The following is a 24710-nucleotide window of genomic DNA, read 5'->3' on the forward strand; positions in this document are numbered from 1 at the left end:
CATAGCGTTTCGGGAAAGTCCTTAATCCTAATTTTCCCCCGGAATACGACCCACCAAATCGTTGAACAGGTACCCATTCACTGTTGGGTGAACACAGTCTAAGGATTGGCGCTAAGTAAATCCTCCTCGGCCAGGATGTGAACCCTGGCTAAAGCGCTCGCGCAACGCCAGGCGAGTGTGTTACCACTTTGCCATGGGGACTGCAATGAATATTCAGTTGAATAACTACCTTCTTGTTCTTAGTCAAAGGTTTGTTTGAATATTCTTAAGGTATGGTTGGCCTTCTTTTTTTCTCTTTTTTCACTGCAGCTCTCACTTTAGCAACTTTCAGTGGTTGGCGGATTCTGAATCAAGGTTTTCTTCATCAATCTGCTGCAATAAAATGTTGTTGATTTGCTGGTTGTTATGTGTATTGTTATAATCCACCAGTATGTTGGATTATAACAACAATACAACAGTGTCAAGGTCTTGCTTCTGTTCGCCTAGCAGTAAATAGGTACCTCTTTACAAAAAAATATGGCATCCTTTGACAAACTCTCGGCTTACTGTCCCTATCGAGGCCACTAGATAGATGGTGGACCTCAGATGATTGCAGGTAAATATACACAAGCTTCCTGCCTAAGAATTAAAATAGTTAGGAATAGCAAGATAACCATTTTCTGTGTTAGTGGCGACGGTGGCGCCGCGGACGGCATGTGGTTTGTATTGGTCTGGCCCACGAGGACGCCAGCTGTGTTATGGGGGGAGTAAAGTGAGGCGTTATTAGTGTTTCATTACGTTGATAGTTAGACGTTGTCAGTGGATATGGGTAGAAAGGGCAACTTTGAGGAGAAGGTTAAGAAGGGACCAGGACGGAAGGCCAAGAAACAGCAGAATCCTGTGTTTGGCTTCAAGCTCAATGGTGAGTTTAAAAGTTGTTCGTGTTATTATGGTTCCCATTATGAGGGCCAAGAATCTTACTTAACTCAACCTAAGGCTGATCTTACCCATGACACTCACAAGTGTGGCCTAACTCTAAGGTACCTATTTTTTGCTAGTTTGACAAGGGGCATTAGTAAATATACCACATGTCTCGTCTTCCCGAGACTGACCCAAGGCTGTTTAGTTGTGAAGAAGTTGTGCTAATCACTTGACCATATCTGAAAAAGTTGAAATGAATTTTGAGGATCAATTTGAAAATCATTCTAGCTAAGAATGTGGCTAGATAACCTTAGATATAGGCAGTAGACTCCCAAAAGTTAAAGCTTGTACACAGTACTGGTATATATCTAAAATAAAAAATTCTTTAATTTTGCTAGGTTTGGGATTTTAAAGGTTAGTGATGGTACAGAATGTTATAGTTTTTGACAGGTCTTGAACCCTAAATATTAGTCCATGGCATACTGTGTAATTTCAATTCAGTGCCCCATAGGCCTATATTTAATGTATGCATTATCTATTTGTTACAGCCTCACATAGCCAGTAACTGGATTCTTTACTTATCAAAGTGTATATGTGTCAAACTATTGCCTCCTCTTACTCGATCCTATCCTGAGTCATAGGGAAGTTATTAAGAACTGGCAGTAATAATTAATCTAAAGGGAAAAGGGGGTAAACAACACTAAACAAAACCTTCACCAAGTGTACTTCTTAACTATATATATATATATATACATGACATAACACTGCAGGTCTGACTTTCACACTGGACACTTTAAAACTTCTGCAATATTCTTTCCTGGCGAGTCCACTTCTATCTACTATGCTACACCACCCAAGGTACCCTTCCTGAGTCTGTCTTCTATGGTCCACACGCCGGCCAGTTCATCTTTCTCAGTAAATCATGGGCCAGTCTTACACAGTATCGTCATGTTGCCAAAACACCACTTCTACTCCAGCAACAGAGCTTTAAAAATTATGTGATGCTGATCTGTTTGTTTACCGTATGTCCTGCAGAAGCCTGTCTAGGCTGCTCAGTTTTGTATGAGATTTGTTACTGTCTTGGAAATGGGATGCCAGTAAAGCATTGTACTCATGTGAGAGGTGTGCCATTACTCTTTTGTGGCCTATTAACTTATTCTGCTAACGTTTTTTGACAGAGCTGGATGGGGAAGAAAAGAAGTTGAGTAGACGACAAAAGGTACGCGCCACAAAACGAACCAATGAGACCAGTAAAGTTGTGCAACCAGCAAAGAAACTCAAGAAGACTTTGCCTCCACCAGAAGGTATAATAATTATTAATTTTAAGGTCATGCACAGCTTCATCCAAGCTTCACATCACCAGATGTGAGAAAACAAGTTCTGGTTACAATATGCAAGTTAATATAGGTTGATAGGGACATTTTTGTGAACACATTATGATGTAAGAGCTGGTAATTTTAAAGGTTAGTGATGGTACAGAATGTTATAGTTTTTGACACAACAGTCTCCGTGGTGTAGTGGTAAGACACTCGCCTGGCGTTCCGCGAGCGCTATGTCATGGGTTCGTATCCTGGCCGGGGAGGATTTACTGGGCGCAATTCCTTAACTGTAGCCTCTGTTTAACGCAACAGTAAAATGTGTACTTGGATGAAAAAACGATTCTTCGCGGCAGGGGATCGTATTCCAGGGACCTGCCCGAAACGCTACGCGTACTAGTGGCTGTACAAGAATGTAATGTATGTATGTAACAATGTAATGTATAGAAAGAGAGCATATCAGTATGTGAGTGTTTTTAACAATTTTATTAAAACTTTGTACACCAGAGAATGAGTTGGACAGTGAAGGTGAATACCAAGACAGTTCTGATGAGATGGAGGAAGGAAGCCCCACAGTGAAGGACACTAAACAACCACAAAATAAGACCAAATTTGCACTCTTTGAAAATGACGATGAGAGTGCAGAAGACACTGAGGAAGGTGATGACAGCGATGAGAGCGAGGGTGATGATGACAGAGATAATTATGGTGACGATGATGATGATGATGATGGTGATGGTGACATTGAAAAATCATCAAAAAAGCTGGAAAAAAAAGAGAAGGCAAAAATGTAAGTGTAGTTAACAAATCCTATATTCAAAGATTTTATGATTTCATTCAGCTTCATTACTACAGTAAAGTCCTCTTTGTTCTGTTAACCTTTCCTAATTATTGTTTTAATGTTTAAGTGATATAATTCCTGTTTTAAGTCAAGATAATTAATTCCATATCTTTTGACATCTGTGGTTAGAAAATAACCAGTTAAGTACAACTACAATTTTGTGTAAACTTCATAAACTATAACAGTAGATAGAGCACGTCTGGTTTTCATATTTTCAGACTGTCAATTTATATATGTAAACATTTGAATTGTACAATATACATTCCCAAGCATTTTATTGGCAAACTCATACCTGTAATTACAGTGGTCCCCCTCCGTTTACGAATTTAATCCATTCCCAGAGACAGCTCGTAACCCGAAGATTCACAACCCGAAACAAGTTTTCTCATAAGAAATAATGTAAATTGACTTAATCCGTTCCACACTTCCAAAAATATTAACTTCGAAATACATTTCATACATAATACACACAAATATTTAGTACTATAATATGTACAAGTTATAGCTTACCTTTATTGATGACTCTTGTTGGCATATGGAAAATGGTGAGGAGGGAGGAAGGAGGTGTTAGTATTTGGAAGGGAGTTTCCCTTCCATTATAACATCAGGCACTGATGACTTCTCTGGGGTACTCTCTCTCTCTCCTACGTATTGCAGGCATACCGCTAGGAACTGGTTGTAGCTCATTGCTTGCTTGTCTTACTAAGAATCTGTCTAGAGACATTTGTTTTTCCCTACATGTTAACACTTGTCTGTAGTGAGACATCACATTGTCATTAATAAGGTCAATGCAACAGCCTGCTAGAGTCTTTCCAGTAAAACTTTACATTTCCTCCCATACAGCATACATTTTCTTAATGAAGAAGGGACATTCTCTACTGCCTCCTCCTCTCCTGGAGATTTGTTGTACTGCTTAACTAGTTCCATTACCATTCTCTAGTACCATTTTCATGTTAACAAATGATCTTGTTTTTCATCTATGGTCATCTTTACATATGTTTTCTTAGGTTGAAAATTACCATTGACTATCTTGGGATCCATGGTGTGATATATATAATAATTACTTTTATGTTCAGAAACAAAAAAAAGCAGAAAAACAATGAAATTCTTTACATAGAATTCAAGCGCAATTGTTACTAACCAGGAGCCACTGGTAAACTGAAGCGCAGGCGACCTTGCCACCAGGAACCACGTGCTCGGTCGACCCATACGTGTATCAACAAACTCGTAACTCGAGGCAAAGCTTGTAAACTGATTAAAATTTTACGAAGAAATTTGGCTTGTAACCCGAAAAATTCGTAAAGAGGGGCATTTGTAAGCCGAGGTGTCACTGGACAGTGGAACCTTGATTAGGTGAATCTGCAGTTGGACTTTTTGTAATTATTTGTTTTTGGGCATTTTGGATTTTTTTTTTAGGGCAAATGGTAAGGGCACAATATTGCCCCCCAAAAATAAAATAGGGGCCTTGGGGAAGCCATGGAACATATTTAACCCTTAAACTGCGCATGGTTTATATATACGCCCAGAGTAACATGTCTCACTGTGCGCATGGCGTATACTGTTAATACGACATTGGGTGCCGGGCACGATTCAAATGACCCACGGCTACACGGGGTTCACATCAGCTTCCTCAGGGCTCTTGTAAACAGACGCCATGTTTAAAAAAAATCATTGGTAATATTCTCCGTTGTGAGAGCCACAGTACTGTGGGAGCAACCAAGGCTGGCGCTCGCAGCATGAGCTAACAGCATTGCTGTTCAGCTTGTGACCACATCATCGCCTAAAAATGTCAAAATAAACATGTAACTGCTATTATTTAGCAATGACAGTATTACAGATGACCCCTGACTGTGATAAAAATGACCAGGATTGTGATAATAGCAGGACTGTTGTGATAATTAACGCTGTGTGGGAGGAGTAATGCTGAGGGAGGGAGGAAGATAGCGTCATTTACTGTGTGACCACCTGTTATTGTCTGCATTCGCCATACCAGCTCAGTGGTTCTCTATGGTGAACACAAATGTAGATACTTATATATAATGTGTGTATTAGTGTAATAACAGCAAAAGGATTATGTTCGGAGCCATTTGGGTTACGGAGGTGGCATCGTCTGCATGACTTGTCTAACTGCATAGAGGGTGACCATTATGCTCTTTCTCTTTGGGCACCCTACAAGCTTAGGTGTACAGTTACGGTGCATACAGCATGCAGACACTTGCATATGTGTGTGTGTATATAGTGTAATAACACCACAAACAGTATTGTTGGGGGAGAATTTTAGTGCGTCTGACCTTGAATGAGTGAGGGAGGCAGCTGCCAGCTGGCTGTGTGTGTAGTGATGTCTCTTAGTGCCTGAACTAACTATAACAGCTTAGTTGTACAGTTGTGGTGAACAAAACATGTAGATACTTATATATAATCTGTGTATATAGTGTAATAACAGCAAAACTATTTGTTTATTGTTTTATGAACATAATAATTGAATCACTAATATGCACACCATACTTTTTGAGTATAGCGATGATTCATCCCTTTTATTATATAAATCTATCATACTACACACTATTGAATAATATTACTGCAAAAAACTAAGAAAACATAAAAAACATAAATCAGACACATTGAAATAATTAGGTAATAATATCTTTGTGGCAACTCCCACCTGACAGCTCGGATGACGCTGACCGCCTCTGACGACTGCCCTGTCAACGCCCACATTTTGCCAGACTTCCTGGGGCCTATTGCGGCCAAAATATGTCGCTCACTTTTTTTTTTTCCCCCTGTGCTCAGGGAACACAAATTAACATTTTTAGAAGATGAAAAAAAATATAGAATTTTTTCCTTGTGCACAGGGGTGTAAATCTCCTCAGGACCCCTTAGCAGCTTAAGGGTAAAACCAAATTCTATGGTTCATTTTAATTTTGAGATTCCCTTAGTTTTTGCTCATTAGTATAGGTCCATTTTCTTTTGAAAATTAGATTTCCAGACTAGGGCATAAGAAATATGCTAGATGTAGTTAAATCTCTTTGCAGACAGATTTTCTTTGTCGCTGTCCATTTTATGACAGGTTGAAATTAAAATTTTGCTTAGTGAAATCAGCCCATAGGACATGGGAAATATTAGAGAAACTTCCCACAATGCCGTAGTGCTTGAATGAAGGTGAAGGAAAGACCCAATACAGTATATGTGTATGTATTAAAAACCAAATTTTTGGATGTCGTCTATATCCTTTCGTAGGTAATGTATATAATGTTCATATTGTATATAATATTATATACAGTACCTTGAGAAAGAATGTAGGCTACATCTGAATATTTGTTTTTTAATTGCACACACATTGGGGTCTTTCCTAGACCTTCAAATGTAACTGTTAATATGACTCCAATCATCTTTATAAAGATTTTTGTTCATGGACTCGATATTACAAGAAATAGTTGGAGCCTTGGGGAAGCTATTGAGGATACATAGAACCAAATTCTATGGATTATTTTAATTTAGAGTTGGCAGGGTTTTCAATGACTGGTATGGCTCTGATACCTTTGAAAATTAGTTGAGAAACTGGAGATGTGAGTTGTTCATTTGGTAGTTGTCTGTTGTACTATAGGTTGAAATAAAAAAAAAAAATCAGAGTGAAATTAGCCCATATGGCATGGGAATGCATCCTAGGTTGCAACTAATTCCTTGCTGTAACAAATTGGAGTTGGTCTTGTATACTTCATTGAATTAAGGTTGTACAGTACTGTACTTTGCCTTGTAAATTAACACACTAGTAAAGATTAAGCAGTTGAACCATCTTGTAGAATACCCATTATAAAGAGACATTCTTTAGTGCTGCAGGTGATGCATACCTGGAGGAGTCGGCAGCAAATATTGGAGTGCAGATTCCCAGCCTTGAGGAAGTGCAAAAGGATCTTGAAGAATCGGCAGACTTGGCCAATATCAACAGTCGAATCAAGGACACAGCATTTATACTGGCTGATTTTAAGCAAGTTGTTCCTCTTACAATACACAATTTTTGTTCTATAATGGCTTAAGAATGATCTATATTAAACATAATTATTCCACTTTCATGCATCATTTAAGAGGCATTTTTTCTCCAGTCTTATGAATGTGTTAGTCTTAAGTGAGAGTTTTATTGTAAATTACTTTTTCCCATTTTACAAGTTTCATCCTGTAAACAGTATTAAAGACAAAGCTGCAAATGTAATACAGTATTGCCTAAATACTGGTGGTTATTATGTGTTGTGCCTTGACATTTATAATTTAGTTTTGAATTTACAGTAAACGGCGCGAAAAAGGACGGAGTCGCTCAGAATACTTACAAATCTTTGTGAATGACCTCTCTACATATTACTCTTACAATGTCTACTTGATGGAGAAGCTCTTGGATATGTTTGGTCCTACAGAAGTTATTGAGTTTTTAGAAGCCAATGAATTGCCCAGACCTGTGACTGTTCGCACCAATACCCTTAAGGTCAGCTTTCCCTTCCTTGATAATTTTATCTTCCAATTTACTTCTTGTTCTGAGAAAGACAATTGCTAAAAATGGTATTAAATCTTTACTATTTGCACAGTCAACTGTCTCAACCATCATGCCAGTTTCCCACTAATTGCATGTTTAATGATAATAGAGAATCACTGTTGATTATACTGTATACTGTTTCTTTGGTTCTAGGTTTTCTTTGCCACTGTCGACTTCAGTATGAACGTCATGCTAATCTTAACATTTTAATATAAAGGAATATGGTATGTTTGTTTTTATGGACTGATAACCATCATTCATTTTACAATTTTACAAGACTGGCATTTGCTTCCTTCCTGCCGTTACTGTACCATAAGTTCTGGCGAAGGAAGACTTGCATAAATTGTTGTCATTGTACAATGTAATGCCATCGATGTCTTAACTACTATCTCAGACAGTCCGTGCGAGAGCTATTGGACATGTTAACATTTGTGCCAATGTACATTTATTTCAATTGTTAAACTGTTTTCAGTCAAATTATTTGAATTTAAATGGATGACGTTGGACTGTGTATAGAGTACAGTACTGTCTGAATGAACCGTGTCTCTTAAAAAAATAGCAACTCGTTAATGACAAGTGTTCTCTGATGATCCATTCTCCTGTTTCTCCTGTTTAGATAGTATTATAGTCCAAAAAAATAAAGCTATGAAACACAAACTAAAATATTCTTAGGCCTAGTATAACACACACATATACTATATTAGGAATGAGAAAGCATGTATTAGGCCTAGGAAGGTTATGTAAACTTAAGTTTACTTTGCAACATCAATGCTAAAACTTTTACAGTTTGTCCAAATTCAATACTGTAATACCAATTTATACTTTCTAATTGCCTTTTACATCAATATATGTACGATGGTCCTTATCGTTACTATAAGTGCTACCTAAACTGGAGGATGGGCTCTCTATGATGGTGTGTAAAAGCACTTGGTATTTAGGTTAGTGAGACTATGCCTAATTTTCAACAGGTGCTCATTAGCATCAGAATGTCCATTATACATACAAAGTGCAGAACTTTAAAGAACAAGAAAAAAGTCACAATGTTTATTTGGCAAATACAGTAGACAGCTTTGTTTTTTCAATAATCTCTATTATACTTCTTTGAATGCAATATCATTAGTACTGTACTTTGTAATGCATGCAATAGATACTATGAAATCTTCATAGATATGTGTGTGCACCAATATATATGTATGTTGGAGGTAATTTTTCAGTGTCTAGCATATACAGTACAACCTCGATTCGACATACTGTACCCTGATTTGGCGAATCTCCGGGTAGGTCACACACTTTTTGGGTCAGATTTATTCGCCCGTTTCGACGTAATCTGGTTCGCCGAAGCAGGGGATGTGCGGATTTGCTGATGATGTTGGGACAGAGTTCACAAGAGTGGTGGAAAACTTTCCCATTCTATCATGGGTTATACAGTGGTACCTCGCATAACGATTGCCCCAAAAGACGAATATTTTGGGTAACGAACGGCCCGATCGGCGTCAAATCGTCCCTTATGACGAACGCTGGTTTGAGTAACGTCAACACCACATGGTGGGGTCGCGCTGCTGCTTGCACATTCTTAGACGCCTCCGACGATGCACATAAATTATGTTGTTCTTGTTTAAAGATGCTAATGATGCTGGGATATAAAAGGGTGACTACTGAGATGTTGCAAAGCATTGACGTTTTTGTAGGAAAAAAGAAATGAAATGTCTGATATACAACAAATGTCAAAAAGGTTCGTTCGGTGTTCGGCAGGTAGGCTGCTCCATTATAACAATCTTTCTTTGTTTCAAATGTGTTCCATTTGTTTTTTATTTGTCATTTGCATCTCAATAATGGAGAAGCCTACCTTACATACACTGAATAAACCATTATGACATTTTCCTTTCTTCAAATGTGTCCAATATTTATTTTTCATTTGCCTTATAGCAAAAGGTTCGTTCGGTGGTCGGCAGGTAGGCTGCTCCATGTTTCTTACATACAAAAAACGTAAATAATAAAAAAAATGAAGAATTTTGAAAACCAGTACAAATGTCAAAAAGGTTCGTTCGGTGGTCTACAGGTCGGCTGCTCCATGTTTCTTAAAAAAAAAAAAAAACGAAAAATAAAAGAACTGTTGAAACAATTTGAAAAATGGACAAATGTCATAAAGGTTCGTTCAGTGTTTGTCGGGTAGGCTGCTCCATTATTGAGACGTAAGTGACAAATACAAAACAAATGGAACACATTTGAAACAAAGAAAGATTGTCATAATGGAGCAGCCTACCCAACAAAAACTGAACGAACCTTTTGCCATAACGAATATGAAAGACAAGGGCTGCTGGCTGGGTTAGTACTGCGTGAGCAACCATTTGTGGCACACGTGCCTCTGGCTCTCAAACACCTGTCCCACACGGTGTTGAAAGACTGTGCTCAGTCGGTGCAATTCAGACCCTTTTGTTTGAAGAACATAAGGGTCATAACATTGGTGAAGCTAGGCGCAATAAGGGCTTAACACAACGGTCGGATGCCAGTGATACAGCACCTATGAGGATGATACAGCAAGCATATCCAGGTGTAGCTCTGAGCCCCACCCTTGCCATCTCTAATGTATATAGATGATACATAGATGAATCGTTTTCTGCGTTCAGTGATGATGCATCTGATACAAGTAGCATAGATTAACAGTGTTAGCGGCTTCCATGGTGGTGGTGTTCATTGATATTTTCAAGAATACCTGAATCTTTTCCTGACTGATGGACACTCTTTGAGGCTAGCTGAATCTCTTCCTGACTGATGGACACTCTTTGAGGCTAGCTGAATCTCTTCCTGTGTGGGACCTTACAAAGCGATCTTTTCAAGACTACCTTACAAATTGAGCTTTTCCTATAATCGTTTCAATACTACTTTATGCTTTACAAGCTTGGCTACATACCACCTACAAGTACCAAAGCCAAGGGTGCACGCAAGTGCGTTATTTGCAAGCACACATAACGATGAAACAGGAAGCAAAAATCTATCTGTAGCTGGTGCAAGGAGAGCAAAGTCGCGCTGTGTACCATGGACTACTTCGTTGACTATTATGCACCTCCAAAGTACTGAGTGTGTAATACAGTGTGTTACTGTGTAAATAGTATGTGAAACTGTACATATTGTAATATTAGTGAATTTTTACCACGTAATATTGTGACAATAAACATTTATTGTGGACACATTACTGACACATGTATCACAGTTTCATGGAAAATTATGAACATTCTACTGTATACATATTGTAAAGGTCACAAATATGCATCATATACGATAAATGAAACAAATAAAACCGCATTGGAAATGCATAGAAAAAATATTTGAAAATATATTTGTGGCAACACGCGGTGCTTGAATGGCCTGCGCGACCGTGTCTGGGAGCTTCACACACGGGCGACCAGGCCCTGATGACGTCACAGCGCACCTTGTCCACGCCCTCACAGCCAAAGTAAGTGGAATTTGGTAATTATTTTTACATAGACATGTTCAGGGACGGTAATTTATCATTTTACAAAGAAAAATTTTATTTTGGGGAACATTTGATGTCATGCACTCTGGGGAAATTTCACAATAAACACAGTGCATCACACTGGTTACATGGGGGGACACTCGTTTTGTATGACGTCCGTTTCACATGACGAACATGGAACGGATTAAATTCGTTATGCGAGGTACCACTGTAATTAATAATTCCTTCATGTACAAGTTGGATCACACAAGAGGACCACATAACAAGTGAATCATATTAACACTTTCGCAATTTGGTGACAACATAGTCGTCACCAATATTCTTACTGACTACACTGGCGTGCCGCGCTCGAGAGTCACGAGAAAAAATATTTGTATAAAATCCGTTTATTATCCGATCAACTTGGGGATAGTTTACAAATGTTTGCCATGAAATTTACGTTTTCTCTAATAGCCGGACAGCTTATTAAAGAGAACGGCGTGGCAGTGAATCATCGTGGTAAAACAATTTTATTATTGACACCACGAGTATAATCGACGTAGTTTTTATATATGTTGCCAGTCGAACGCATCCTTATGTGACCTTTAATATTTATGTTCTTATAGAACATTCTATTGCGAACACATTGGAACAAATATGAAATACATACATCGAAAAATAATGTCAGGACAGTGAATTGAATATACACTTTTCAAAGCGAGTTTCGCCGATATGCCGCCGCGGGTAACACCCTTGGCCACTTCCCACACTGTTTTGGGTGGGCTACGACATTGAATCTATATTTATATGCATATGTCCGTGTAGAGAATTTTATTGCGATTTCAGTGATACCAAAATTAACACTGTAGCACAACTGTGGGCTTCACAACCATTAAGAGAGTGGGAACATTTTGTTGCTGTTTGGCGCTCTCGGCCAGTGGTCTGAATAGGTTTTTATTTGGTGTTGATATGCCTTATGCTTTGGCAGCATTTTATAGGTATGTTCTTATAGACAATTCTATTGCGAACACAGTGATACCAAATTTAAATACGTACGCCTACAATTAGTGTCAGGACAGTCAAAAGAGTATACACTTTTCGGTCTTACCGTTTAGGCGCGCGAAACGCCGATATCACATAGGGTATGATTTTTTTCAGAACGCCGATAGCGCGAAAGTGTTAACCAAGCACCAGGCAGACTGGTCCAAGTGAACCATATTAATTAAATCAAACACCAGCCAGAGTGGCCCACAAAAACTGAACCATATTAACCAAACACCAGCCAGTGACCACACAGGTGAATGACTGAGTTTTCATGATTTTCGTTCACTGATTTGTGGCACACGTATTTTTGTAAATTAATCTAAAGACTGAAGCATGAAAAGCTAGCTACACATGTTGAAATCTTAGACATTTTCTGTGATGAAACAAGATGAGTGAAGGTGGACAGATAAGGGAATACAGTACTGTTATAAACCTCACTTGGTTTTCCTTCATCTGTGTTGTCATAGTTCAGTGACCCATGACTTTGAAAGTTTCAGATTAATAAATCATTTCTAAAACCGGTGTTTTAATAGCTCTTTATTATCGTAATTATATTTCTAAACTAAACCAAAAAAATATACTGTAAATAATTTCTCAAATAGTAGATGTCTGTTATTGGCTCTAGCTTTCAAAACAACCCGAGCACAGGTGGACTGGTCCATTCCCTTTACACACAGCACCATGTGCTTTTCGTTCGCATTCGTCGCTGCAGTTCGGTGACCTACAGCCTCGAAATAATAAAATTAATAAATCATTTCTAAAATAAGTATTTTTATAGCTCTTATTATCCTAGTAATGTTGCTAAACTAAATGCATATCTCAAAAATATATAATATGATATAAATCTAATATTTGAGAGAAATTTGTTACTGGATCTGGCTTAAACTTCAGCCTATTGTAGGATGTATAAACTTAGTTCCTCGGTGTTAGCCGCCTATCCGCCTGCCCAAAAACCAGCCTAAATAGCCACACATCTACCTAGCCCGCTCGAATAGCTGCTCGCCCAAATAGCTGCCCACCCACACCTCTTACTCATCCACCTTCCCAAATCCAACCACCCCGTCTGAATAGCCGCCCTACCACACAGCCTGCCCATCCACCTGCCTAAATCCAGCCATCCTGCCTGAATAGCTGCCCACATGGCTGCCCAAGCCCCACCCACACTGCGTGCCTAAATAGCCGCTCATCTGCTTGCTCAAACCCACCCAACCCACCTACCCACCAGTCGTCCACTAATCCATCCATGATGATGTGAGTAATGTTCAAAGATGAACATTCCAAATTTTTGAGCTAGTGAAGAATGGTTGGAAAGATTTAAGAATAGGCATAATATTAAGAACAGGAAAATTGCCAGAGAATCATTAAGCATCTGAAACCAAGACGGCAGCAGCAAGCACCAGTAAAGCTGATGCAAACATCTAGAACATCGTGTGTGGAGTGTACAGTTATAACAAGTGTTAAATCTAAGTACAGTAGAACCTCGAATAATGAATTTAATCAGTTCCGGCACCAAGTTCGTTATGTGAAACGCTCTTCTTTCAAAACGAATTTCCCCATTTAAAATAATGGAAATCAAATTAATCCGTTCTACCACCGAAAAACATCAATATGATATTCAAAGTTTTAAATAATAGAGCAGCCAACCTTACATACACTGAACAAACCTTTATGACATTTTTCTTCAAATTTGTTCAATTTTTTTTCATTTTTTTTTATAACAAAAGGTTTGCTCGATGTTTGTTAGGTAGGCTGCTCCATGTTTCTTTAAAAAAAAAAAACGAAAAATAAATCAAAAGTTGAAGCAGTTTGAAAAATGGACAAATGCCATCAAGGTTCATTCAGTGTTTGTCAGGTAGGCTGCTCCATTATGACAATCTGTCTTTGTTTCAAATGTGTTCCATTAGTTTTGTATTTTGTATTTATTTCTCAATAATGGAGCAGCCTACCCAACAAACACTGAACAAACCTGTATGGCATTTGTCCATTTTTCATTTTTTTTTTTTTTAAGAAACCTGGAGCAGCCTACCTGACCAACACCAAATGAATCTTTGGGACATTTGTTTATTTTTAAAATTTCATTTCTTTTTTCTACAAAAAAGTCTGCTCTGCAACATCACAGCAGTCACCCCTTTACATCCAAGCATCATTAGCACCTTTAAACAAAAAAAATAATAATAATTTATTTGCATCGTTGGAGGTGTCCGAGAATGTGCGAGAAGCAGCGCGACCCCATCATTGGGTATTGTCGTAATTCAAACGAGCGCTCGCCAAACGAGAGGAATTGTTGGCGATCGGGGCGCTCGTTACCCAAATTACTCGCTAACTGAGGCGCACGTCACTTGAGGTTCTACTGTACATAGTGTTAAAATTAAAGTTGCTGTAATTTTTAGTGTACTGTATAATAAATAGTTTTCATAAACTGTATTGAAGTACAGTACTTAACATACAGCAGAACTATATAATACAGTGCTAACTGCATAATACAGTACTGTACCTATTTGCTGTACTGTATTCACAAGTCTATGAGAATTCAGGATGGGCATACTACAACAATGAGGTAAATAACACAGTATTTTTTATTATAGTAGTATTATATAGGTACAGTATATAATATAATAATGCATTTTTATTGTGTACAAGAAAAAAAGACTGACACAAAAGCCTCCTGAAGATCACCTGTTGTAACGAATCCAACCCTGCATCCAGTTGAATCCAAACCCTGGTCTCATATAGTGCGCTGAATTGAGGTTGTACTGACAGCAAATGGGCAGGCTTGTGTGCACTGAGATTTGTCTGTGCACATACATATGTGTGTGTGTACCTTGAAGTATGTACAGTACTGTACATACATATTATACTAATGCTAAAATTCATTATATATACCTGTACCATACTGGGTAGATTGTTTTATATTACTGTATATGTATCCTGCATTTTTGGAATACTGTTTACTGTATTACTCAGTGCTGTATACTGTTGATCTCAACAGACTCGTCGAAAGGTCCTGGCTGCAGCTTTGATTGCCCGAGGAATTGATGTGGACATAATTAATTGGTCGAAGGTGGGGTTGATAGTAATGCGTACACCAGGCAATGTGACCCTCGGTGCCACTCCAGAGTATTTGGCTGGCCATTATATTCTCCAGGTTAGTGGTTATTAAATGTTTTTTTGGAATATAAATTGTTCAAATAATGTTTGAAGTAGTGCAGAGCTCAAGCTATAAAGAAAATAAATATAAAATTACAGAGGATTAGATTACAGTGGTTAAGTAGTGGTACAGTATTCATATTTTATAGTCACTAATTACATGCAGCATAATGTAGTATCACTAGCAATAATGTTAATGCTTATTCATTGTCAGTCATCTGTTTATTGCCTCTTATGTATATACATTTCTATTAACTATAAAATTTGCAAATTTGTTTAATTCAACAGCAGCTAGTGGGAAAATTTGCTCTTTTTATAGATTTCTTCATAGTTATCAGTACCCCATTTCATTGGATAGGTAGACATTTGTACAGAAAATGTAGGGGAATTTCCATGTAAAGTTTAGGATAAATTATTAAGTATACAGTATTTGCAAATTCCCAAACCATCCCTTATGCCGCCATCTCTTCTCAACCAGAGTTCCGCAGTACCCAAGGTAGCTGGTGGTTCCTCAAGAGTTGTTGATAGGCTAATTGTAATTACATGCAAATGTATTTTTTGAGTCATTTGTTTGATTTTTCTTGTCTAACCAGTATCAAGAACAGACAGAAATAGTCTCCTTTCAGTTGACAATAAATTCTGTATCTGAAGCATAATCCAGAATTATTTCAAAAGTATAAATGTTGAGAAACTGCTCTATACAGTGGAACCGCTCTATCCAAATCCCCTTTTTCCTGATTCTTGGATTGTTGGACAAAAGAAATTTCCAATCCTTCACCCCCCCCCCCCCCATAAACCAGTGTGCGTATGGTTAATAGTGGTTGCCCTCTATTAACCTTGAAGTCTTAATGGTTTGGCAATGTTTTTTTTCAATTATTGGGTCATCCGGTGGTACAATTGGTCAGGGTTTTTGAGGTCACACTAGTGAGCATTAGGGAGAAGTGGCAGTATTATACTCGAGCAGATCATCATCATTTCTATTACAGTACTTTATAAGGCTAGGTATACTGTGGTGTTTGTGACATATAAAATGTTGAGTATTTAGTTAATTTTGCCTGGATTGTACCTGGATGGGGTTCTGAGATTTCTTCTCCCTCAGGCTGGGGCTGGGGGGAGAAGAAATCCCTATCCCTATATATTATATAAATATTTATATTTATTATATAAATCCCTGGGGCTCTATATATTATATAGGGCCCCAGGCCCAGGCTTGAATTAAAAATGGGTTTCTATTTATCATATACCCTATCCTCTTATCCTTGATATTCAAAATTTAATTTGAATTTCATTAAAATAAATTTTTGTCTCGTCTCACTTTACGATATTCACCCATGTTCTTGGCCACAGATTCGCACGAGTACACAACTTCCACTCTTCATTATCCATTCTTTCAACATGACCAAGCTAACCCAGCATACTCATCTTAGAATGCAGATATTGCTAGATTGAATTACATTCCTTATTTCCATTCCAACATAACTGGTCTCACAACTGTTCATGCTAATGTCTCATACTTCTACATTCATTACATAAGTGGAGACAAATGAAAACTGACCACTCATTTGTTGCTTAATATCTGTAATGTCTTGGTTGTCTTGGCAAATACATTGCATTTGCACATTACAAACATATCATTGTTGGCACGGGTGTATAATGAAATCACATTTATGTGATGTACCAATGAGATTTATTTTATTTATTCTTGTTGTGATTCTTATGACCTAAATGTCTAATTTTATTTATTTATAGGGTGCATCAAGTTTCTTACCCGTAATGGCGTTGTCACCAAAAGAGGGGGAGAAAATCTTGGACATGTGTGCTGCTCCGGGTGGAAAGTCAACTCATATTGGTTTGTTGATATTTTAATCTACATGTATTAAGTATATTCATGACTTGTATAATCTGAGTAGCTTCCAGGTATGCAGATATGGTACCGATTGTTGATTAACCACTGAACTGCTCTGCTTTAAAATATGACACACCTGTGGTGTGCCAAAAATAAATTCTTTTCTTTTATTTTTATAAAATTTTCTCTTTTTGAATTGTTAAAAATGCAGTCTCTGATCACGGGAAACTAAAAAAAAAAATTTTGTGACATACTTTAGCCATGATGGAGCCGGGAATTTGAGAAAATTATGAGTGATGGCGTGCTTGGGGTCAGTCGGCTCCGCCACCCTGTGTAATTACCCAAGTGTAATTACCTAAGTGTAATTACCTAAGTGTAGTTACAGGATGAGAGCTACGCTCGAGGTGTCCCGTCTTCCCAGCACTCTTTGTCATATAACGCTTTGAAACTACTGACGGTCTTGGCCTCCACCACCTTCTCACCTAACTTGTTCCAACCGTCTACCACTCTGTTTGTGGGACAACAGTTGCTGTGAATATAATGTTTCACAATTATTTTGATGTCTTCTCATTTGTTTCTTCTCTGGTTTTTTGCTGTAATATTATTCAAAAGTGTGTAATCTGTGGAATTTATATAGTTCAAAGTGTGGAACATTGCCGTGCTCAAAATTATGGGGCTCATATATGTGGCATATATATTATATTCTATGATCAATCAAAGTGTTTTTGCTGATATTACACTATATACACACACATTGTATATACCCATCTACATATGTGCTCACCATAACAAACTACAAAGTTGGTATGGTGAGCCCAAAAAACAAGAGTGAGCTGCCACACCCAGCCAGCCATCCCTCACTCCTCCAATACCTTACTCGCCAACATTCCTCCTTCCACCATACTGTTATTGTTTTTATTACACTATTTACACATGTTATGTATAAGTATCTACATGTTTTATTCACCATAACTATACAACTAAGCTGGTATTGTGTTCAAACAGCACAGCGGCCACAATACATACACTGCATGACAAGTCACACAGTAGACGACGCTACAAGTACGATGCCACCTCCCTCACCAAAATGGCTCCTCCCAACATACTCCTGTTGCTGTTATTACACTATATACACACGTTATATATAAGTATCTACATTTGTGTTCACCACAGCGAACCACTTAGCTAGTATGGTGAGTCCAAACGAGTGGCTGCCACACAGTGACACTACCTTGATTCCCTCCCTCCCTCGCCAAAATTCCTCCTCCCACAAAAGTTTATTTTGTAAGTGAACATGAGAAGTTGTTTGAAGATTCCCAGATGACAAAATAATCCTGTGGTTTTGTGGCGAGCGCTGTGAACATTTTGAACTGCATTGATTTACTGATATTTGAACATTGTACACAGTCATTATCACACTCAGGCTCTTCTGTAATACTATCATGGCTAAATAATACCAATTACATATTTATTTTGACATTATTAGGCGATGCTGTGGTCACAAGCTTAACAGCAGTGCTGTGAGCTCATGCTGCATGCACCAGCCTTGATTCCTGACTCGGTACTAAGGCTCTCACACCCGGTAATGTTGCCGAAGATTTTTTTTTAAATGGCGTCTGTTTACAAGTGCCCTGAGAAAACTGATGTGAACCCCATGTAGCCGCGGGAGTTTTGAATCATATGCTATACCTATAAGATCCCCGAGGCCTGTTGTGCACCACCCGTCGAGAGCCTCAAGGCGAATTGCGCAGTGCAGTGGTTAATATAAGTTTGATGAACTTTGAGCTCTTAGAGAGTATAATTTATTTTTACCTTTTGCTTTGGCAAAGAGCTTAAAGTGGAAAATAGAATTAAATATGTAGGAAGTGTGAGTGATGAAAGGAATTTGTGCAATCGTTGTTGAATAAGGTTAGTCAGGGAAGGACAGTGGTTGTGCACTTGAAGCCCTGGTTTGATAAAACATGATAGAAATAAAGCTTAAGGGCTGCATGGAAGTGCTTATACTGACCCCATTATATGAATGCAAGATGGTGTAAAAAATATACACATCGCAGTAGAAATGGATAATCTGAGAAGCATGTGCTATGTGGAAAATAAACAGAACAAAAAGTTAACATTTTAATACATACAATGGGCAACAACTTGAAGCTTAACAAGTCATAATGTAAGACAGGAAACAGGAGCTGCTTTTTCACCCATAGGGTTTTATACCCTTAGAACCAACCACCTATCTGCCAAAGATGTAAATGTAAAAATATTAATGCAAATCAAAATCCCATTGGGTTTAAAAAATTATCAGAAAACATGGGGAGACCTTTAACAAGGTGGCAGCTTCCTGTTTCTGTCAAGGCCACTAGGTAGATGGTGGCTCACAGGTACACTTGGCCCTATTAATTTGTATTGTATATGGCATTTCATGAAGAGTACTGTATACCTGGTGTTCTGGGTTGACCCTCGGCAGCTCAGATGTATTTTCACTGGCATCAGAGTGTCTGGACTTGCCCAGACTTGCCAAACACCAAGACCCAAATTAGAGGCAAGGGAAGCATGGTGATCTAACATAGACACAATGCCAAGTAAAACTGGCCAGAAAATTCGGGCTACCCACCTATTGTTGGTTCTGGGAATCAATTTTCCCATGGCCCAGTCTGGCCAAGTCTTCTTATTAGTGGTCTGATCAATGCTAAACAAAAGCTACACATTTTGATTAAGCCTTAAATTGCGCATCGCATCATATGATGCTTTGACCGACTTTCAGTAAATTGCGCATCACATCATATGATGCTTTGGAGTACTACGCAAGATTTAAACGGCCCGCGGATACACAGGGTTCACCACACCTTCATCAGGGCTCTTGTAAACAGACGCCATTTAAAAAAAAAATTGTGGGCCAAATTCCCGGGTGTTAGGGGCCTCAGTATTGAGTGAGCTACCAAGCCTGATGCACGCAGCATGAGCTCACAGCACTGCTGTTCAGCTTGTGAACACAGCATCGCCTAAAAATGCCATAATATACTTGTTCATGCTATTATGTAGTGATGATATTATTACAGAAGACCCTGGACTGTGATAAAACTGACCAGGGTTCTGATAATAGCAGGATTGTGGTGATATTTAGCGCTGTGCTCCATGGAGGGAGGAGTAATGCTGTGGGAGGGAGGGTGGTGGCGTTGTCTTCTGACTGTGTGTGGCCACCTTTTATTGACTGCACTCACCATATCAGCTTAGTGGTTTGCTATGGTGAACACAAATGTAGATACTTATATATAACGTGTGTATAGAGGGTATAAACAGCAATAGGAGTAGGTTGGGAGCCGCCCTTTGGCGAGGGAGGTGGCGTCGTCTGCACGACTTATGTTGTTTACTGGTGACCACTATGGTCTTTGGGCACCATACCAGTTTACTTGTACAAGTATGGTGAATAAAACAGGTGTATACTTATATATAATATGTGTATATAGCGCAATAACATCACAAACAGTATTGTTGGAGGAGAAATATTAGTGCGTCTGGCCTTGAGGGCGGCCGCCACCAGCTGACTGTGAGTAGCTAAGTCTTTGTGCCTTTACTCACCATACAAGCTTAGATGTACAGTTATGGTGAACAAAACATGTAAATACTTATTTGTAACATCTGTATCTAAAAGCAAAAACAGTATGGTGGGAGGAGAATGGTGGGAAGTCAGGTGAGGGAGGGAGTGGCAGCCAGTGGCGGGCTGCCACTGGCTGCCATTGCCACTGCCACTCAGCATACCAACTTAGTGGTTCGTTATGGTGAACACGAATGTAGATACTTATATATAACGTTTGTATATAGTGAATAAAAGCAAAAACAGTATTGTGGGAGGAGAATGTGGGCGAGTGAGGTGTTGAGGGAGTGAGTGGCTGGCTGGTGTGTGGCGGTCACTCCTCGTTACTTTTTGACTCATAATAGCAACTTAGTGGTTCGTTATGGTGAACAAAACATGCAGATACTTATATATAACCTGTGTATATAGTGTAATAACCGACAGTATTTCTTCACTGTATGATGAACATAATTGAATCAACAATATGCACCATATTTTTGAGTACAGCAATGATTCACTCATTTTATTATATAAATATATCACACTACACACTATTGAATAATATTACAGCAAAAAAACTACGAAAAATCAATCAGAGAAATTGAAATAATCAGGTAATTATCTCTTTGTGGCAACTCCGGCCTGACACCTGGCGAGCAACAGACCGTCTGGGACGCACGCTGAGTCAGCGCCTGTTTTTTGCCAGACTTCCCTGCCCTATAGCGGGCAATATATGCCACTTACGATTTTTTTATTATTTTTCCCATGATCAGTGAACACAAATTAACAGGTTTAGATTTTTTTTTTTGTATACGCCTGTGAGTGACACATGCTAAATAGCCAGGTGCCATACAAGGGTTAATGATAGATTAAACCAAGTCAAGCAGTAGTTTTATCAAGTGTGCCAGTGGTTGGAAACACAGTTACCCGACATTGTAATGGTGCCAGAGATATTTACAAATAATTGATCTGATCTTTGACTAGTTTAGATGCTCTGTTTTTATATAAGTGGACGTATTTAAGATTAGATGCTCTTTCACATAATCACAATTTTCACATAATTTTCATTATTGTTTTAGATTAAAAAAATTGGAGGAACTGGTCCCATTTAACAGTTAAATGTATGGGATCGCCGGAAATTTGCTGGTATTTCGGCAATTACACATGTAACTGAAGAATTGGAAGGTTGGCACGTAAAATTTTCATGACAAATGCCTATATAGTATTTACCTTTAATTAGTTATTATGATTTATTGTTTTATTTCAGCTGCAATAATGAGAAATACAGGGATGGTTGTGTGTAATGACTTGAACCGTGATCGTGTTAAAGCGCTGGTTGGTAACTTTCACCGCATGGGAATCACCAACTCTGTGATAACTTCACATGATGGCAGAGCTTTTCCTAAGGTACAGTAATCTTACTTTCTCATCAGGTTTGCCTATATTCCAGACAAGTTTTTTTGTACACAACTTAAGTTATGTAGCATTGCAAAACTAATGTTTCTATAGATTTACTAATAATATTAAGGGTTATTTATTGAGAAACATTTGTTAATGGAAACTTGTTTTTTAATCAACAAGTTTTTTTTAATCAAATGCCAAGATTTGTTAAGCAAAAGTAAATGTTATCCATTGTGGGTGTTTTCTAATGGGCTTGCTCAAGGCCTATTAGTGTCCAGTAATGAAGTCCCAAACAGTATTCTTTTTGCCATTCTGTGTAATTTCTGATTGCTCTTGTTAGCCAGCATCACTTTAGATATATCATGGGTTATAGATGCTGCATGCACCAGGAAAGTTGGGAGAGTATTTTAAGGCAATAAGGAATATAAGGTGTTAATTGATGCCTATGTTTATAACATTATGGGTAACTAGCACTGCAACACAAACATTTAAACCTTGTGCATTTAAATCTACACAGATTTAAATGCACAAGGTTTCATACAAAAATTATCCAATTCACTCCCTTCTAATTAGCTGTTCACTACTGGTTTGTCACTTAGGTGTTATTGAAAGCTACAATATATTTTCTTGTTTCTTTTTCTACACTCGAATTTATATACATTGCCTTCACAGATGTCTCCTTATCCATTTGTGTCGGTATTACTCTCATTGTGTTATTTACAGATGATGCCACGTGCCTTTGATCGTGTTCTCTTGGATGCGCCGTGCTCGGGTACTGGTGTCATTAGTAAAGATGAGCGAGTTAAAACGAGCAAGGACCAAAAAGATGTACAGAGGTGTTCACATCTTCAAAAAGAATTGATCTTGGCTGCCATCGATTCAGTTCACAAATTTGATGGCCAAACGGGTTACATAGTTTATTCTACTTGCTCTATCCTGGTAAGTTTCTATCACTGAATATTCATCTACCCACATTTTATTTACAAGTCAGGCTATTAGAACATATCTGACTGGTGATAGGCTTATTAATATAGGGCACTAGGGAGATACTTTGGTAGCCATCATGGAAAGGAAACGTTGAGGATTTGTTTAGTGAGAGGCTTCGTGATGGTATAAACCTGGTAACCTGGTAAGTAAGCTGGTGAACGTTACCAGTAAACCTGGTCACAATAAAACAATAGATTTGTGACAGGGCATCCAGGAAATTGTGTTCATTCCTTGGAAGGGAAGTTCTTGAGAAGACAGGATAACTAGGAAAAACATTATTTTGTTGATCAAACATAATGCATTCCTAACAATGTAATTGGGGCAAGTGCTCACTTGGGAAATACAAGTTAAAAGTGTCCATTTGGACATATACCTGTGACACTTTTCATTATAAAACTAGCACTGCCTTTGATGTACTTCGTCACTTGTATTATTGATAAACGTTAATGTGAACAGGCTTTAGTAGTGTGATTATTTGGAATGTGTTTGTGTTTACGTTCTTGGGGTGCCTTCTACACCCTAAGAAAGTTAATCACTTTCTTGGGGTGTAGAAGGCACTTCCAGGGAGAGAATGTGAAACTGTTGTAATAAGGGTTGCAGTTGTGCAATTCCAAATAAGATATTCTTGCTTCATTACATCTTATTACTTGGTTATGAAAGTTGGCAAGTCATACTTGCTTAATAATCAGGATGTGATACTGTTTAATGTTTGAGAACTATAACTGCTTTTACCACTTTAAATTGGTGGATTAAGACTACATTCAAATTGCAGTGTAACTAATTTTTATCAGGTCGAGGAAAATGAAGCAGTGGTTGAGTACGCACTCAAGAAAAGAAACGTGAAGTTGGTTCCTACAGGCTTAGATATTGGCAAGCCTGGGTATGTCAAGTACAGAGAGAATAGGTAAGTCAGTGCCTATACATCATGTATTTTTGTGGGGTAAACAAACAGGAGGTTATGAGAAAATGTCATAACATTGTCATAAAATGTGATTTCTTGGCGTTGGATCATTTCATTGATCCCAAAGATGGAATCGAACCACCATCCCTGAGCTACTCGGGTCTTAATATTTCCTCATGTCACTTGTAATTCACGTTCATGTGTGTTATATCAATTACGTGCCCAGATTCCAACTTTTTTTTTATCATTTGAGCATGTGAAATGTCTGACCACTCAGAATAATACATAAACTTTATGTATTAGTGTCACAAGTTCAAAATTAGTTGATGTGGATTGTCTGGTTTTGTAATATTTAAAAGGATTTTATTATGATTTTTTTTTTCAAACATATTCAGTAAATGCATAATTAAGGAACTATTTTAACAGTGTTACAAATTGGTTTAGTTAGGGTTGAAGAGAATATGCTGAGCTGTGCAATATAATTCAGTGTGAATATAAGGGCACTTGGCTTTTTCAAAGTGTTCTCTATTTTTTATTTTTTACAGATTTACTCCTACAATGCAACTCTGCAAGAGAATATATCCCCATGCCTATAACATGGATGGATTTTTCATTGCAAAACTGAAGAAGCTGGGGGAAATGGAGACAAAATCCACAGATGATAGTGAAACCAATTAATTTATATATATTTTTAACACCTTAGACTATTTTTTAATTGTCCAAAAATGCTAATTTTGAATTGTATAATAATGGCAAAGAATATATGTAAAAGTTGTCCTTTGA

General features: G+C 38.0%; 1 protein-coding gene across 1 annotated transcript; it reads left to right on the top strand.

Annotated features, from left to right (window-relative positions):
* The first annotated feature begins 680 nt into the window (after positions 1-680).
* On the top strand, positions 681-24710 carry LOC123746945 (28S rRNA (cytosine(4447)-C(5))-methyltransferase). The gene is made up of 11 exons (XM_045728848.2): positions 681-901; positions 2079-2204; positions 2724-3006; positions 6887-7042; positions 7339-7531; positions 15067-15222; positions 16974-17073; positions 21906-22045; positions 22763-22978; positions 23818-23930; positions 24473-24710. The coding sequence occupies exons 1-11, from the start codon at positions 805-807 to the stop codon at positions 24603-24605; spliced, it is 1713 nt and encodes a 570-aa protein (XP_045584804.2). The 5' UTR covers positions 681-804; the 3' UTR covers positions 24606-24710.

Source organism: Procambarus clarkii, chromosome 10 (genome assembly GCF_040958095.1).
Source record: "Procambarus clarkii isolate CNS0578487 chromosome 10, FALCON_Pclarkii_2.0, whole genome shotgun sequence".
Taxonomy (NCBI): domain Eukaryota; kingdom Metazoa; phylum Arthropoda; class Malacostraca; order Decapoda; family Cambaridae; genus Procambarus; species Procambarus clarkii.